Source organism: Asterias amurensis, chromosome 8 (assembly GCF_032118995.1).
Source record: "Asterias amurensis chromosome 8, ASM3211899v1".
Taxonomy (NCBI): domain Eukaryota; kingdom Metazoa; phylum Echinodermata; class Asteroidea; order Forcipulatida; family Asteriidae; genus Asterias; species Asterias amurensis.
Genome location: NC_092655.1, coordinates 13,393,122 through 13,411,667, shown reverse-complemented (window position 1 = coordinate 13,411,667; position 18,546 = coordinate 13,393,122). Strand labels below are relative to the sequence as shown.

Sequence of the window (18,546 nt, the reverse complement as noted above, 5' to 3'; positions counted from 1 at the left end):
GTAACTTATTTCTATAATATATTCTATAATTTATAATATTATTTCCTCTGAATAATTCCTAAGAATGTTAGTTTAAGGATAATCATAAACAACTCTGTAATAAAATAAATAACAGAAACACGTTTGGTACTTAAACACTGAGTGCACTTGTTGATTTATTGGCAATAAAGTCTGCTTAACATGTGAAATGTTCTTCTAAATCAAACAGTGGTTTAGAACAGAGTATTCCTTTCATAATAGATACTTCATAAAAAAAATGTTTTGCACTGAAGCATTTTTATCACCACTCGGATGACATTAGCAGGCATGCAACTTTTCAGCTGATCTGCTGATTTCCTCTATTTCTTTTCAAAACAGCGCCGTAACAAAACTGAAAAACCACTGTACAAAAGTTAAGTGTGATCGGCCAATCCCTTTTTGGGGGGGGGGGGGGGGCAATTAGAAAGTTGCATGTCTGCATTAGTTTCTAATAAACTAGACATCTGTAAATCGTATATTCATCATTGAAAGTAACAATTACTGATCAACAAAAGTAATGTTTTTTGTACATTGGTAGTGTGCATCATTTTTAAAGGTGGAGCAACTTGTAAATCTGACAGGGAAATCCATCTCTCAATTAACTGAATTTTGATGAGTTTTGAAAGTCCTCAAAATTTTCGTTTTAAATTTTCAAAAGATTTAGCTTTGTGAAGTAGCAAATTTGAAAGAATCTCAATATCAGGTTAAACAAAAAAAAATAACACCAATTCTCGGGATGATACTATGGGAGAGTAAAAGGGACATTGAAAGAGCTAGAAAAATACTAAAATTTCAATTTTGTTATCTCATTAGTCACATTAATTTAAGAGAAATATATCTCATGTTATGTAAGAAGCTTGACATGTTGTAAGACATAATTCTCAATCAATGTGCCTATAACACTTCTACATACTCTCTAATGTAAAAGAGTGAAAAACACAACTCTTTGCATTTCGAGTTGTCCCTCATGATAATGGCTCGTTTGAGGTGTGGTTATGTCACTGTTTTAGAGTGGTGGTTATTTCACTCTTTTAGAGGGGTCTCACTCCAGGACAGAGTGAAAAATCACTCAAAAAGATGCAAACTTCAATCTTAAAGAGTGGAAGACCACTCGAAAAGGAGTTGGCCCTCATATAACTCTTCAAAGAGTGATTTTGCACTCTTTTGAATTTAGAGAGTAGTTAGTAATAAGGAACAACATTAAACCTTAATCATAGTGCTTTTTACAACTTGGATCAATTGAAAAGTTTTAATTATAATCTCTGAAAAGAAAATAGTGCTTTGAGAAAACTCTTAAGTTTTGTTTATAGCTAGGGCCTCTATCAATCGGTTTTTTTTTAAAACCTCAATCTTTGAAAAACTGACATGAAAGTATGCTCTATGAAGGGGGGAAAAAAACCTTGGGGCCTATTTTAAAGTTTCCCCTACTTTATTAATTTCGTTGACAATGTTGTTCACAAAATAGTTGTAAGTATAATTTCCATTCAATCCTTTTATAAATGATGTAGGGCCCTACTCCTTTTTTCTGTCATTACAACTTTTGTATCATTATCTTTTTTTAACAAAACAGCAAAGTTTTTTTTTTTTTAAACGACAATTATTACAAGATACAAACATGTGAATAAATAAATGTGCTCTCGATATCTTTAGAACAATGAGAGAAAAAAAATGAACAAAACTTTTGCCCTCCTAAACCATTTTCGAGTCATGATAAAGGGGTTCAAAAGATAAAGCCGCAAACCTTTTGCAAAAATAATCTTAATCACGTGAGGGCGGTATGCAATGTTACCGTTGGACCGGGTTCTATTTCTATGCGTTGGACAGAAAAATAATAGCCCGGTGAAGTCAAACTAAAGAGGGCGGCAAACACAGTCCACCACTAAAGTACTGCAGAAGCACGTGGTGTGGGAGCAGGTACCGTGTGAGCAGACGACATTTTTGACAATTTTGGCAAAAGTGACATTTCTCTGCAAACCGGCGTGCCTCAATGACCAAACTTTGATAGTGTCTGTTTTGCCAATAGTTTGGGTAAGTTATTCGTTCAGTATTTCCCAGAAACACTTGAGATAAAGTACAGTGTATTAAATTATTAAACACTGTTATAAAAAGTGTTTTTTTAAGGCATGTAAAGTGATTTTTCGTTCCACGTTCTGCTGCTGCAGAACCAAACTAGTAACGACATTGCATGCTCCACTCACTCGTCAAGTGTAATGTTTACATACAGTGCTGTCAGTTTGTGTACCACGGGTACGTGTTACCGTAATCATTGTTTAACATTATACAAAAGGTCAAAGTGAAATTCAGACCTAAAGTTTCGAGTGAAATCTGCCATGTTATCGAAATGTTCAGAAATTTCGAAAAAAAAAGGAAAAATAAACAAAATGGGACCCATTCCAATCTGGACTCTCACAATAACAGAAAAGCAAAGGAATCTCTTCAAATAGAACCACTTTGCAACAAAACTTTTGGCTTATTTACATCTATAGGAATTATTTCTCACTAAGTTAAGTAGGCCTACACTAAACAAAATCAGACCTCGTAAAGTTTTAACTCAACACTAAAACTTAATTGTAGTACTTCAGGTCCAACAATTTCTGCCGTTCATAGACCAATGGACTACCTCCATGATAAACCTAATCGCGATTCCCGCCTGGCTGATTTTTCTCAATCGTCGGAAGGCATGGTGGGAAGGCTTCGTATGCCCCCTTTTCCTTCCCACAATGCCTTATATTCGTCAATTGAGAAAAATCAGCCTGGTGGAAATCGCGATAAGGCTCATGTGTCAATTTCGCTGCGCAAATCTTGACTCCTAAAATATGGTGGAGATTATATAGTTTTATAACACACCTCTTGCTTTTTCTGTATTCTGGGTAGCTGAAACAAGGTCATGTGGGATGAACTAATATAGGCTAGTGATCGCACGCGCGTGTTTTGCGGGAAAAGTACCAGAGCGGGCACTAGTCTTTGCAAAAAGTGCCCGCGGTAACAGCGCCCTCTCTTGACTTGAACCGTGAACAAACTACAAAATTCCTTTTTCTGTTCTTATTTGACATTTTAAAACCGAGCTGTGTTATAAAACACCTATTGACTGGCATAATTCTGTAACTAGTATATGTCTATTCCCCCTCGGGCCTGTGAGTGACCAGAAGAGGGGCCTATTTCCCTCGGCCTTCGGCCTCGGGGAAATAGGTTGCTCTTCTGGTCACTTAAAGTCCCTCGTGGGAATAGACATATACTAGTTACCTCGTTGCCAGTCAATATGTGCATAATGCTGTATACAATGTGCACTGCAAGTTTTTATGGTGCAACCATCTTGTGTTTGTAGCATTCTAGCCACTCTCAACCAAAGTGAGGCAGGAAGGGCGAAACACTCTTGCCCATTTGAAAAAATTTGGTTTTATGAGAAATGGTACACATGTACACTCCATGTCAGGATTCCCAGGAACATAACAGAGATGGTCTCATTGGTCTAAAAATCACTGTCAACAAATATCTTTTGGGGTTTTTATTCATCATCAATTAATAATATTATGGTAAACCACAAGCCCAAGGGGCATTTATAACTAATAGGCCTATTCACAATACATTTGATTTAATTACTTAAATGTAACACTTTGAAATATATTTGAAACAGACATACAATGAACAAATTGAGTCCTAAATCAAACATTGATTACACTTTACTTTTTTAAATGAAGAATTGAGAAGGTTTTGTCAAGTAACACCTTCTTTCAGTAGATTCAAATTATAAAGAATTACTTAACCTAATGGGTTTGACCATCACAAAATGTTTGATTGAATCTGAGTGGATTTTGTCAACAACTTTTACTTGTTCCAAGTTATTTAAATAATTATAAACTCATTTTCCTAACATGTACACGTTTGTTGTTTTAAAAAGCTTACCAAGAACACCAGAAATGAATCTTTAATAAGCCTCTCCTTGCAGTAAAATCCAATGAGATCTGTTGGTTGAGATAAAAAGAGAAACAGATGCAATGAGATAAGATGGTAGACAAAACCATGTCAGATTTCTAATCCAAGTTGAAAAAACCTGCAATGAGGGCCACTGTCGGCATATTCAATATTTCAAATTGCCTTGACTACATTTTACACACTGGTCAGCTGATAAACCAGCCATCGATTTCACCAAACTCATCCTAACTTAAGATTAATCCTAGGACTTAGGACAAGTTTAGTTCCATATCCTTATATGTTAGGACACATTGAACCCATCCAAGTTAGGACGGGTTACCCGTCCTAACTCGATTAATCCTAGCGTTTCGTGAAATCGGCTGCAGGATATCCAAAGCTGGACCATGCCACATGTCCTAGACTCCTAGGGAGGGTGTATGGATTAACTTGCGTCAGTGATTTGGTTAATAGGTTAGGACCATAGAGCTATATAAGACAAAACTCTACCACAGCATCCTTTGTGTTCAAAATCAGTATTTCACTTGTCTATGGTAGATAAAACCAAAATATAAACTTCAACTAATTAAGAGCAAACAAATAAGTATAAGTTTAAATTAACCGCGTGGCAATACTTGAAAAAGTAAATTTTCAGCACAAAATCCTTGAAAAAATTCAAACAAACCCTCTTAACCTTCTGGAAAAGGTTGGTCAGCAACGGACCACCACAGGGGCATTGCAACCAAACAGGTCCCTGAAGGGTTGTTACAACTAAACTCAATTATGAATTAGATTTGGAAAAACATATCTCCCACCACAAAGCAAGGACAGATTAATCTGATTGCAAGTTTAAACAGGATGTACACATGTAGGCTGCATAGTAGCAAGCTTTACCACTAATAATGTATACTGCCCTCAGTGTTTGGGTCATTGTATACAACATTTTTTTTTTCCAATGTGGAATTTTATGGGCATGTCATTATCCTATACTGCCCTCTGTTGTCGTATGTATACAATATTGCGGGTGTACTGCACTTGGTGTGTACCATGGTTCATGTACATGTGGATTAATATTTGCACAGTGTACATTGTGCATGTAATATTTACACAGTTTTTTTTTTTTTTAACAGTGAACAACCTTTTGTCTGAGTGGGTTCAGATAGAGGTTTGTTTGTTAGTAGCAACCACTGGATTCAAATATACATGTTGCTTAAAGATGATGTAGTGTACACCTGTAATTCAGAGTTAAAACATTATTGTCTCCAGTACCTCCATGGGTACAGTTTCATTTGGTGAACAGTGTAGCTCTAAATAATATTTACTTGTCCGGAAAATTTGCCACAAGACCAGAATGTTTTTGAGAAAAAAACGTCTAGACAGTGTCGCAATTAAACTTATCTCGTTTGATCTTATGTGTAATTCTTTTATACTCTGCAGAATTTAAAGATATTTACTGGAGTTAAAGTCAACATTTGAACATTATTATTTACAAAACAAAGTAAAGAGGAGATTAGGTATCATTCAAAAACACTAGAATGCTGGATTTGTCTGGTCTTAGGTTTACTGGTCCCTCCCATGATTTGAAAACATTGGTCTGGGGCCTATGCTCCAGTGTTAACTTTGAGCCCTAATTTTTATGGAGAATTCCCTTCACTCCACTGTCACCTAGGTTATTGAAACTTAAGTTATAACCAAAAGAAAATTTTTTTTGCCTACAGTAAAACAGTAAAGTGTATGGATAACCTTTAAACAGAGTCCTAAATCTGGTTTTTAAAGAACAAAGTTTGAAAACAGCTCCATCAGTTTAAGAGGGACATGTGGTTGCTGATTGGGAGGGGTAAGTTGGGCATTAAATACAGATGCGTCATGCCAGCATATAAAGACCAATTTTCGTTCCCATGTCTCGTTCCCATGGCTTTCTAGTAAAAAACAAGACACATCTTGTGGCCCGCTTTACCAATAATAATGTAAGGGGTCTTATTGGATGCCAACCGTCACAGTGTGCTGAGTTTTCATATTTTCATATCCACACAAGTGAAATTCTTGATGGTGAAAGTACCAAGGGGATCATTAAATTTTGTTTATATCTGTAAATTGAATTTTTTAAAGAATAATTTAGTTTATTAAAACCATACTGGTTAACACAGATCAACGCCTACATGAACAGTAGATCAATGGTAGTAGCAAGAATTACAAAATCATCAAATAACTTTTGAATTGTTTACTGGATGAAATACTGTCTACCGTCTTCAGGTTGATGACTGTCTTCTTGAGAAATTGATGACCCACATTACTCATTAAAGAAAACCAAGAAATGAGAACAAATTAAGTAATACCCTTGACCCTTTAATACCAGTTCCTTAAAGAAATGTTCACATCATCTGGTTTGGGAAATTACATTTTTGGAAAAAATATAAATCAATTAATTCTTTTTTTAGATTGAAATTAAATTTAAAAAACTGAAAGGTGGGAATTTGTTTTTGCTCAACCTAAGACAATGCTTGATAACATTTATGCCACGAGTATTAAATATTCTGTAAATTAATTTAAAAACTAAACTGTGGGAAATTGTTTTCCTGTGAGCGTTGATCAACCTATTGACCATGATGCTTGATCAAATTTATGCCAGGAATATAAAATATATTGGTCACAACTTCCTATTTGGATATTTATATTTAATTGTTCTAAATTAACACCAATAATACTTGACCATGCATGACATCCATTGAATATAGTTTGAATGAACACCATCAGATGACCCAGAAAAACGGAATAATCGCAAGGTGCAAGAGTATCAATACACTATATCCTTACTTTTTACTTCAAAGTTGGTTATAAAATCAATGTGGACATTTGAGACTGTGCGGTTAGCCAACCTGTGAGCTGAATAACAAATAGTATGAGTGCGGGATGTACAAAAAAGTCAGTTCCTCTTGTGTTAAGAAATACAATTCCCTTGTTACATCTCTCGGGTCATTGGTTGGTTATGATGGCCCTGTAGTATGGATAAAAGAGTCTTCACTCAGAACAGGAACCCAGTTGCACCCTTGACAAGCAACCCAGTGAGGAGAAAAGGCTCCTTACAAGTGCTCACCCACACACCCACAGAGTACACACTGGGCAAAAAATGGGTATTGGGTGACTACTGATGAACAGGCTTAGAAGTGAAACTAGAACAACTCATCCAGCCTCATGTATACCTTATCCTAGCTAAACATTTGATATGAAGGGGAGTAATATACCCACCCACTCATCTTCAGAATGGGTACACTAGGTGTTGGGTATCCCATTTGGTGGAAAACAACAGGTTTTGATTTTAAGGCGGGTTGCTCTGTGCACTTTGCTTGTGTCCTGCGTGGACTAGAACAATAAAGCAAGGGCGGTCATTATTCTGGACAAACATTTGATCAGATGGGTATATTTCCATTTAACGCCCACTGGGTGCCATATTGTACTTCTCTTTCTCTTTGCTTTAGTGAAAGTCCAGTTTCACTACGTTTTGTTATTCACTGCTTATATTACTCTGGTCTGAAAATATTGATCTTGTCCGTTTTGATTTTAAATTGACACACAGGAGACTTTTAAACTGACCGCAAGCTCACATTTTATACCCTGTAACTTGATAGAAAATTGGTGTTTCTAGGAAGTATACCAAAAGTAATAGGGAGACATATTTAGATTAAAACAATGACATAATTGAGTTGAATCTTATTTTTCAATTGACAACTAAATCTCCTATTAGAGATGTCCTATTAGAGATTTAGATTTACATTATGTCATACAAAATGATAATGATTACAATTTTTGAATTTGAAAAATAAAACCACACAATTATGTTGCCAAAATAAGAGAAAACCAATTTTAAGAAACTGTCTTCCCTTTGTGTTTTGGTTAAATGCTTAATTCAATAATCCAATTTAAACATCTCACTGCACGAACACTCCCTAGACTTAACCTTCCTTTTTAAATTTCTTAATCTGATGGGAAAAGATATTACTTATTATTAAAAATGATATCCTTTCCTCATTTCTGAGAAGTTGTTATCCTTAAACCTTGAGCACTCATAAACCCCTTTCCTGTTATTTGGAAGAGGGGGCAATACTCACAAGGGACAAAATGGGTGACTTATACCAAGACTGGGGTAAACAAACCCAAAGTAGTAGAGAGTTTCCATGAAAAAACACCCAGTACCTATACAGGATTCACCTTGTTAATTACGCCCACCAGAAATGACTGAAGCTGTCAGTTCAATTGTGCTAGTCTTTCCAATACCCTGTGGGCATGTAAATTGCTGTTTACAAGAGTAAGGCATACTGAATTATAGCAAATCCTTCTGACGTTGATACGACAGTAGTACCAGCAGCTTCTAGTCTAATTCTAAAAAGAGAGGGTATAGATGAATAGTAATAATCCGAGACGAATGTACTTGAATTTTTTTTTATAAACATGGAACACCTTTGACGTAGGAATGAGTTTACAAATTCTGGTATTGAGAAGGGATAACTGGAACTGTGTTATTTAAATCAAAGTTAAATCTGTTGATCGCTATACTGGAAATAATTGTCTTGACTTATGCTTAATTTTGTTTTATTTAAGTAAAGCTGAAAAACGGAAGTGAAAATGAAACTCTGATATAAAATGTGTTTGTGTGTGTGTATGTGAAATGCCTTCATGAAAAAGACATTGGGAATTTATTTTTGATTACAAAATTTATGATTGATGAGTTGAGACAATAAGGGTGGTTTGCGGTGTAAATTAAAAGATATAAATAGATTGCGAACAAAATAGTCTATTAAAACAGGTTGTAAAGTGATAAATAAGTGTGATATTTCTTTTTGGGGGTGGGTTACCTTTTTCTCTCAGTGTATATTGAGGTGGGCTTTTCAGTTATTATAAAGAGATTAATTTAATACCAAACAGAGTGGGTTGAACTATCTGTCCACACTGCATGATTTAATCTCATTGTGGTTAAAAAGGGGGACTCAGTGAACTAGGCTGTGATTCTGAGTGTAACTGGAAACTGATCAAAACATGGAGTTTTGATATGAAACCAATTCTTTTCAGAACCAACTAATTTAGAGATAGTCAACAGGGCCTACATTGTGTTACCGTAAACCTTTCTGTATCGACTTTCCACCATGCAAAGTTTCAAATCCTACTTAGGTGATGTTGTTGCTACTTTTTTTTAACTGATTGAAATCTTCTCAGAGTAATGCTTGCTTAGTTACCAATGTTTTAGGTTAAATGTGAGACTGGCATGCATATAGGCTTACAGACATACACGTACATGTACATACATACATACATGTAGTACTTGTATTTTGTGTGTTGTACATTTGGTGGGAGACACTGCTCTAGTATGAGTGAGACTATAATATAAATAACCACTTGTATTTTTACATTTTTACATGTCATGTAAAAATGCAGACAGTTGATTTGTTGGTGAAGAAGTTTGCAACAACTAGTTCTTATAGTGAATGGTGCCTATTCACTGGAAATTTTTAAGTTTGCTTTGTGGTCGACATGTGTAATACTTGTTTGTGTGAAAGCTCAATGTACACAGTTATTAATATTCAATGCTGTCCTCTTTTATTTTTTTTCCCCAAGATGACATTCAAATACCCTCTTACTTAGTTGAAATGCCAAGCCAGGCAATCAATGGGCAAAGATACTAATATAGTTCATTCCATGTAATGATCTAAAACTATTTACTAATTTATTGACATTTCTACAAAACAGCTTAAGGAAAAATTGAGGATTTGATTGATTTTAACCTTTTGAAATCAACATAGTGTGCTCTAGTCAAGTGTGCTCCTTTTTGTTTGTTTTTTAGGGTAGAGGGGCTTTCTTGGGAAAAGGGATATTTTTAATGATTAATTGCTATTTAAAATGATATCCTACCCTGGTCACAGTCACTATCGATTAAAAACTGATTAACTGAGAACTGGGAAGTATTGACTGTTCATTTACCACAAAATGCCAAGGACAATCGATGTATTTGCAGAAATTGCGATTTTAATCTCTTTGAAAAATAACCACACATATTAGTCTCATTTCTAGGGTTGTGTTTAATTCAAGATCAAATAAATATTTTGTGCAGTTCAGATTGTTTTCGCCTTTCGTGATGAATTATTTATGTAAATGCATGCACTGTCCAGTAAACAAAAACCCCGAATATCAAAAACAAGAATAATTCACAGTGGAAAATGATGATAACAACATGCCTAAAAATTAAAAAAAGACGCAGTTGAAATTCCAGGTATAGTTGTTGAGACTTTTTCATTGGAAATCATCGTTTATGTACACTCTTGCTTGATACAAATACTCAGTATGCGGTTGAGAAAGTATTTAATTTGCTACGGTATAATGCAGGCAGTACTGCATTAATACTGTGTGCTATAGAACCGGTATAATGCAAGCAGTACTGCATTAATACTATACTGTGTGCAATAGAACCCTATACTGTATTTGATCCCTACCTACGTACGTATATTCAAATCAGTGGCTGTTGCCTTAGACAAAAAACATCTATCGCTGGAGACCTTTTTTTTATGAACGAGACTTAGTGACTGACTGAAAATAATTCACTCAGGAAGAAAAAACCTATGAATAAATTTAAAGACTTCATACACTGTACTTGTGGTACCGTTTGTTGTGATGTACATGTGTGGAAACAAATATTTTGTGGTAATTAGTAATGAGCAATGCTGATACGGAATAGAACTGCTTAAAGGCAGTGGACACTATTGGTAATTGTCAAAGACCAGTCTTCTCACTTGCTGTATCTCAACATAATATGCATAAAATAAAAAACGGGGTTCTGAAAAATGTTGTCCTGGCCATTTTCAGGACTTGCTCATATTGAAAATTCTTCATGTTGCACAGTTGATGAACAAAGTTATTGATCATTGCATGGAAGCAGAAAATTAGAGTATATTCTTTTCCACTTAGAGTCATAGTTTATGTTTCTAAATATTTGAAACAATTGTTTTACTATTAACTATACATTGAGAGAAGAAAAAAAAACATAGCTTAAAAGGCATGTTAATAATTTTAAAGACAATGTCACCAATTGTGAACAATTCAAAGCTTGCCTTAATCCAAAGTATTTCAGGTTAGAAAAGCAGATCATTTGCCAAATATCTTATTTTGTGAATGAGAATAATTAACTAAAAGTAGTAAGCTCAGTCAATTTTAGAATTGCCCAAAAGGGTCCGAAAATAATCAATACCTAATTTTGTTTTTGGGGTGTATAAAGCATTTTTCATGATGATAGATAGCCTTCAACAGGAAGTTTGTTACAACAACAGGAAGTTAAGGTTCAATCCTGACAGATTGACCAAGCATGACAGAGACTTTAGGGCTCAGGCCCCGTTATCCCAAACGGACATGTTGGACATTGTAATGCAACAGAGCAAATGATAATACACTGTATAATGATATGATAGAGCTTGGGAAGATTGGGTGTATTAAATGCCATAGTGTGTGGAAGCCACTGGCTGGCCTTTGGGTGTGGGTGGGGTGGGGGGGGGGCAGTGCGTTTGTTCACCTATGTTCACCATCCACCCTGCAGACAACCAATCTGGTTTCATGATGTGAAAGTAACACACAACACTTTTTTTAGTTGGCAAAAATAACTGCTTCTTAGCCTGTGTTCTATCAGATTAGATCAACTTTATCAAGACCATAAACAGAGATAAAGGATTTGTTTGTTTATTCAGATATTTCTATTGTTATGGTAGTGGGGAGGTAAAAGTCCATTGCTGCTTAGATTGGATTGGGATATCTTTTTTAATAGATTACAACTATGGTCTTTACCTGTGATATCAAAGTCTAAATCACAGATGAACAATCCATGAAATGAACAATTTATGAAATGAACAATACATGGCTGATTCTAGAATGGAACAAAATATCATCCCACATTTTGAGAATTTTCATAAATTCTGCCCTTCAAGAACCTTCATAATATATACATGTATAGGCATACATGTATGTTCCTTTGCATATACATAAGCCTAAAGTTCCATTTAACTCAAAAGTAAATTTTGTACAAGAATAGGCCAAGAATCTTGGTGGGACACAAACCATGTAATGACAGATAGTTGAGAAAAAAAATGTGAGACTGTGAGGTACATTGAAATGTAACATTACCATTTTCACCTTTTGGTTACCCATTGAGTTATAAGTTCAAATGAGCTTTTGGGAACAGTATCCACAGCATCTAGTACTAGAGAAGTAGAACAAAGAGCATGACCTATTTAAAGACACTGGACACTATTGGTAATTGTCAAAGACTAGGATTTCTCACTTGGTGTATCTCAACATAATTATGCACAAAATAACAAACTTGTGAAAATTTGAACTTAATTGGTTGTCAAAGTTGCGAGATAATAACGGAAGAAAAAACACCCTTGTCACACGATATTGTGTGCTTTCAGATGCTTGATTTTCTGAGTTCTCAAAATCAAATTAAAATATTTTAGTGAAAAATTACTTCTTTCTCAAAAACTACGTTACTTCAAAGAGAGCTGTTTCTCACAGTGTGGTGCTCTACAGCTCTCCATTGCTCGTTACCAAGTAAGTTTTTATGGCAACAATTATTTTGAGTAATTACCAATAGTGTCCGGCGCCTTTAATTGGAAGACAAATATCGCATCTTTTGTTTACAGGCAGGCAGACTTTAAAATGTCTGTATGTTCTACTACCTGACATACAGACATGTAGGTGTGCAGGCGGACAGCTATACCCAATGAGCTGTAAAGATTAAACGGTTTAATTAAACATTAGCTCGATGCCACGTCATATCAACTTCATTTGTCATCCATGCAAATGAAAGTGACGTCAAAGATGATCCATATTTAGAAACTTGTTTTGAAAATACACAAACCTATTTTGGGCTAGTTTGCTTAAAAATAGTCGCTGTTTGGGTTATAGATTGTAAACCTTCCCCCTATTCTCTCCCTTCTAGTTTCCCTATACTCCCTTTCCTTTTTTTTTATCCTAGAGTCCAAGCTTTTCATCGCTATAAATGCTAGCTTGTGTAATGAAGAAGACCTGGGTGCCATTATGTGTTACGTAGACATGACTGGCCTTTACAAATTACAATATGACGAAACGAGCATCTGGGCTCGGCCTTTTTGTCCCAATGATGTTCTAATATTACTACTCCAGGAGATTTCTTTATATTTTTTTTTGTGTGAGTGAGGACAGTGTCTTGTCTTTTCCAGCGTGTGCTATTTTTGTCCGTGCTAAAAATGAGTAGGCATATAGGGGTAACATCAACCTATTCATAGAGCTCGATATCATGTAGAATGCTGAGAGCAGCTCGAATCCTATGGGCATAGGTAATACACATTGCGTTTGCATTAGGAGGTGAATATAAAATCAGCAGATGATGACGTTTATGGCCCTTTCAATCCTCAGAATAATCTAAACTGATGTTTTGCTTGTTTAAAACGCAGTTATTTTCCTTCCCAAAATAGCTTGTTTGAAGAATTTTACGAGGAAAATGCCTTTGCAAAAGACACTGTTGTTTGATGTCTTCACAATAATATTGTTCTTAATCACAAAATCTGCCGGCTTAGAAATAAAACAACATTTCTCAGTAACTACTTCACAGTTGGGAAGGAAATGGCATCCATTGTGATTTTCTCAAAGTTGTATTTCAAGAATTGCAGCAACAATTATTGTAACATCATTGTGTTTGATTTCCTCAATAAAACATCTTGGTTTTCAAGAAGTAGTCTTCCATTCAAATTATCCTAAGTTATTTTTAAAAAACAAACATAAAGTGCCATTTGGGGTATTACTTCCTTCCATGTACTTCACTTGTATCATAGTAAAGGAGGTTGATCTTCAATTGTCAGCAATGTAGAAAAGGTATTCCTTTGCTTGAAACCACATTCTGAATGATTTCTCAGAAAAGACTGAAAATATCACCAACAAGTAGATATTTGAAGTTTTTAAAGCAGTGTTGCTTCTTACAAAGTACAAATGATATTGATAGACTCGATACATACTTGTTTTTGTTTTTTTACTGTTGATACCAATTTCATAGAAACAAGCTATTTTGCTATATGTTCATGAAAGTGGTAGTTTTAATCATAGTATAATTAAAAATTAAATATTTTGTATTAGTTTACTATTTATGGAAATTAATTTGTGATTTTTGTAAAGAGTATACTCTACAATGGTGTATGAAGGTAGCTTCTCGGGCACCCTTCCTTCCACATCATGGGCCCTAGTTTACCTGCCCAACCATTCACTCAGTTTGTAAAGAGCATCAGCTAGTTTCTCTCCTTGCAGTATGCAGCATACTTGAATTCCGTATTAAATACAATTGCCTATGCTAATGTTTCAGCATTATACAGTGTTTTGTACACCATCATGGATTGGTAGTACGATATCCATGGTGTGGTGGAGCAATAGCCCAATTAGGTACTAAGAAAATAGTACTACTACTGTACCAAGGGAGTACTTCGACAACCACATCAATGTTATGGTTTCAATTATTGCCTAGTGTTTGATAACTTGCTATTTTCATCCCCTGACACCTTAAACTCCCTAAAAATTTGAACAAAGTGTGTAAATGAAATATATGTTGCGGTATACATGGTCTGTATAATAACTGCATGCACTAAAGATAACTGCTATATGTACGTGTACACTTCAACCTCCATGTGTAGCCACTAGTACTAGTAGGGTACACTGTACGAATTGTACCTGTACGAAATTCACACACACGGGGCATAGGAATCCTTGAGGTCCTTCCAATGACTAATTAAGAAAATAAACATGTACCATCTTCCCACTCACAACACCAATGTTTATCTTACCCTCTGAACGTCATCTTAACTCCAAGAAATTTACCAGAATCATCATCATTACACCATACCAAAGGCAAACGAAAATATGACTTCTATTCATTTCTGTCGTAAATACCAACAAGATGTTTGGTGATCGAATAGTCAAACCAGAAAGTTCTAAAGAAAGTTGTGAAGCGTGAACGGCCGTACCAACCCCATTGATAGCCGTGTGTTTTGGTGTGTTGTGAATTCCACGAATGGTTGCTAAGGCTGTGCCAATTGAGGAATGTGGGAAAGTGGGTCAGTCGCCACATACCATTCAACTCTAACAAAGTTGTCAGGCATTTTTACTCCAAGGCGGTCCTTTTCATGTGGTTCCAAAGTTATGCAGTCAGTCGTAACGCCATTGTGGTTGACAATTGGGGCTGCCTTATCAGTGGGTTATGCCGGGACAAGGTTATGTTTTTGTGGTTACTCAATAGCTATTTGCATATAACTGTTGCTTTGTAAGGGTTTTGTGGGATGTCTTGGTAACCGAATTCCAAATGTAAATAAACATCCCGGCAAGTTCAGGGCCAAGTTATGTTTAGGAAAGATTCATTGTAAAACCTGGTTTTTATAAAAGTAAGTAAAAACGAATCATTGATTCAAGATTGCAATCTTGTTTCTTCTGGGACTCTATTAACTATTAAGCCCTTTTTAAGGTCAGACAAAACCTCTTAAAAAGAGAGGATAAGATACAACAAAAGGTACAAGAAAATACAAATCAAAATGACCCCGACGCACACAGGGACAGCCGCCCATACAGACAAAAGAAATAGTAGTTCGGCATATAGGCTGGGCCTTTAATACTACAAAACTGAAGAAGAAACTAATATATTAATGACATTTTGGCGTTTCTGTTGAAAAAAAGGGATTTCCCCATACACTACTTTAATTACAGTAATACAGATTTCACAAAACCTGTAGGAGTCTAAATAGTTCAGATATTTTACTCTAATATTAGTATTTATTTGTTAATATTTTTTATTCGCATATCTGTCACTACATAGTTATGATTTAAAAGATGAACACAACCGATTTTTTCATTTCATAGACAGATAAATAGATAGATGTTATGTTTATTTGTTTGATGTTACATGGCGTTTTCATTAGTGGGAATGACGTTGGACATGTGCTCCGTCCTTCGGATTTTGTGCATCTTCTCAATTAATTCTTGACTGATTATCTCATATAATATTGTTGATCTACTTTGATGATACAATGCTATCTCTCACGCAAACAAGTCACCAAGCTCTTCGGAAACCCTACTAGTAATGCGTTAATGATGTACATTTTGGTGCAGTAAGGTTTCCCGACGCAATCCATACACCTAAACGCTTATTAACGCGAGCCCATACTCAGTCTTGGGAACTTCAAGGCCACGTTCAGCTACGCAAGTCAAATTGATCCCTGCACTGACCTGCAATGACATGGTAAGCTTGCTGGGTGGTGGCTCGCTGACGTTACGGAAACCAAATGGCCTACGTTTTCCCTGTGTGTAGTTGAGTGTACATGTATGTATACAGTGTACGTGTTTTCCGATGCATAGTATTACCATCTGGGGGCATCTCCACCGTTAACGTACATAATGATGTACCTTGTGTTGGTGAAATTACCAGACATCCGCACACACATACTTTCATTGGGAAATACCGGGTCATATTTACATGTAGGCATACTGTCAAGGCCGATAGGTATACATGTACAATATACACCACTCAACGTAAACAGACGTTCATTATGGTTAAAGGAGATTTGCATTTTTGGTTTCATGTATGTAATGGAAGAGCTTGGGCACGTGCCATGGTCCAATATCCGTTTCCGTTTGGTGCAAACTGTCTGCGGTTTTTCGAACGGGAAACCCCGGAACGTTTGTTCCACATTTTGGCTTAGTAACTGGGTTTAGAGGAGTGGGATACCGATAATATTAAATTTTAATAGGTTCCATGCGTTATTTGTTAGTTTATTCTCCTTCTCACTTTATCTAAAATTGAAAATATTATCTCAGCAGCGTGCTGGATATTTGTTGATGTGTTTTTAGAGACAAAGATGGTTTGGGTTTGGTTTACAAAACAACTACTCATGTAAATTCAACTTTAAAATCCACCTTTAAACAATTTAACAAACTGGGACCATGGGGCAATTATTGGTCCATGTGAGCAATTATTGGTCCATGTTGTAACCCTATTGGGAAAAGTTTCCGTATGGCACCACCACTTTTTCATTCGATACGAAATAATATAGTATCTAATTTAACTCAATGAGATATCCCTTTTTGTAAAAATGAGTGAAAAAGTGGTGGCGCCATACGGAAAGTAATCCCACTATTGCATCAGGAAGAAAACACGGCAATAACAGCCATCAATAGCCATGCTCAGGAGGAGGGGGAAGCTCCCATTAAACCGATGGGGAAAAGGCTCATGACGCATACACCGAGCCAACCACTTTCTACAGGGATTTCCTTCACTTACGCTTAGCCTATGACTCACTTAGCAATACTCCTAGAGACCAAAGTTTACCTCTAAATATTATTGGGCAGCTATATTTTCAGGAGTTATTTTTGAATTATTTCCCAGGCTACATTGTAAACAATCCCAAAGGCAATAACAGTGTGAACAACTTGAAAACATGATATAGACGTAAGGCGTGTTTTTCAGACTTAAAACAATACACTTAATTTTTAGATGCGCAGGTGGATCCACATTTGGGGGCTTTTTCAAACCCCCTGGGGTCGATTTCACAAAGAGTTTAGTATTAGTCCTAACTCTTTGTGAAATCAACCCTGGTGCTTGATTTATTTTCCCTATCTAGTTTTTCTCTTGCTATTATAAATTGGCAGACAACTGACTTCATTTGTAGTAATATTCTTTCAGTGTTACAATCATGGTTCTGTTATAAAGATAGCGTTTGGAAAGGACAAATACTCTGAATGTAATTTTTAGTGTAGGTTTTATTTTACAACGTCATTTGAATTGAATAACCACCTATGTGTTTGTAATGTAGACGCCGATAGATAAATGTGGTTTCAAATTTACAAAGAAACAGTGTGGAAATATCAATGTGGAAGGTTTCAGAAATGCCTCATAGATTCCAGCGATCATGATATGAGAATTTCACCATCAACAGAACAGACACCCATGTTGAAACCATGAAACCATCGGTGTACAATTACATGCAGTTATTGGACGTGGTCTGCATAATAGCCACTCGGTGCATGCATACGTCGTTCAAAGCTTACCTTTTTTGCCCAATTCTCGGTCACCGATTCGCCTGTAGACTGAGTCCCAACATTGAAGCACCTCTCGTTTAAAAAAACAACAAAAACCCCGAAAACAGATCCTGGAAAAACATTGGGTATGAGTGGGTAGCATGTCCCAAGGAATAGATCGTGAGAAAACCGGTCTCAAATTAACCTGTTAATGCTCATTCCATTCTAAAAACAACGCTCACAATTGCACCAAAACCGTTTACAGAAAAGGCGACTACGTTTTACCGGGAATATACTTAGCATAATAATAGATCGGGTCGAACTCTACCCGGCTCGAACCTTGTGAATATTAAACGTTTTTGTTTACTATTCACCCGTGCTCCCCATTAGTGGGAACCCAAGTCCAGTCGGACCGCTTCGTTAATCTTCGGTTTGTTTATCCAGGCGTGGCATATCTCTGACGTAGTACTATCAATCGGAAGTAATAAATGCTCGGCTTGCGTTTACGAAGAATCTCATGACCATATTTAGTAATTCCCGGGATCCGAAGTGCCGATCTAG

At 36.0% G+C, this 18,546-nt stretch overlaps 2 protein-coding genes across 8 annotated transcripts in view; one reads left to right on the top strand and one right to left on the bottom strand.

Moving 5' to 3' along the window:
• The window catches only part of LOC139941106 (uncharacterized), a 40,318-nt gene extending 22,038 nt beyond the window's left edge, over positions 1-18,280 (bottom strand). For 6 of the 7 annotated variants that reach the window (XR_011786537.1, XR_011786536.1, XR_011786535.1 and 3 more), the window contains exons 1-2: positions 18,016-18,280; positions 3,922-3,980 (exon numbers count right to left, since the gene is read on the bottom strand). Coding sequence is in view for 3 of the 7 variants with exons in the window: in XM_071937540.1 (XP_071793641.1) it covers positions 3,922-3,980; positions 18,016-18,148 (192 nt within the window). In the remaining 4 variants the exon portion in view is untranslated. Of the gene's footprint in view, positions 1-3,921; positions 3,981-14,765; positions 14,999-18,015 lie in introns of those variants that run through there. The other variant, XR_011786538.1, reaches the window with a different exon arrangement.
• LOC139941104 (bridging integrator 3-like) overlaps positions 200-18,546 on the top strand; it is a 96,053-nt gene continuing 77,706 nt past the window's right edge. Inside the window, exon 1 of the mRNA XM_071937536.1 lies at positions 200-2,046. The gene's annotated coding sequence lies outside the window, so the exon portion shown is untranslated. The remainder of the gene's footprint in view (positions 2,047-18,546) is intronic.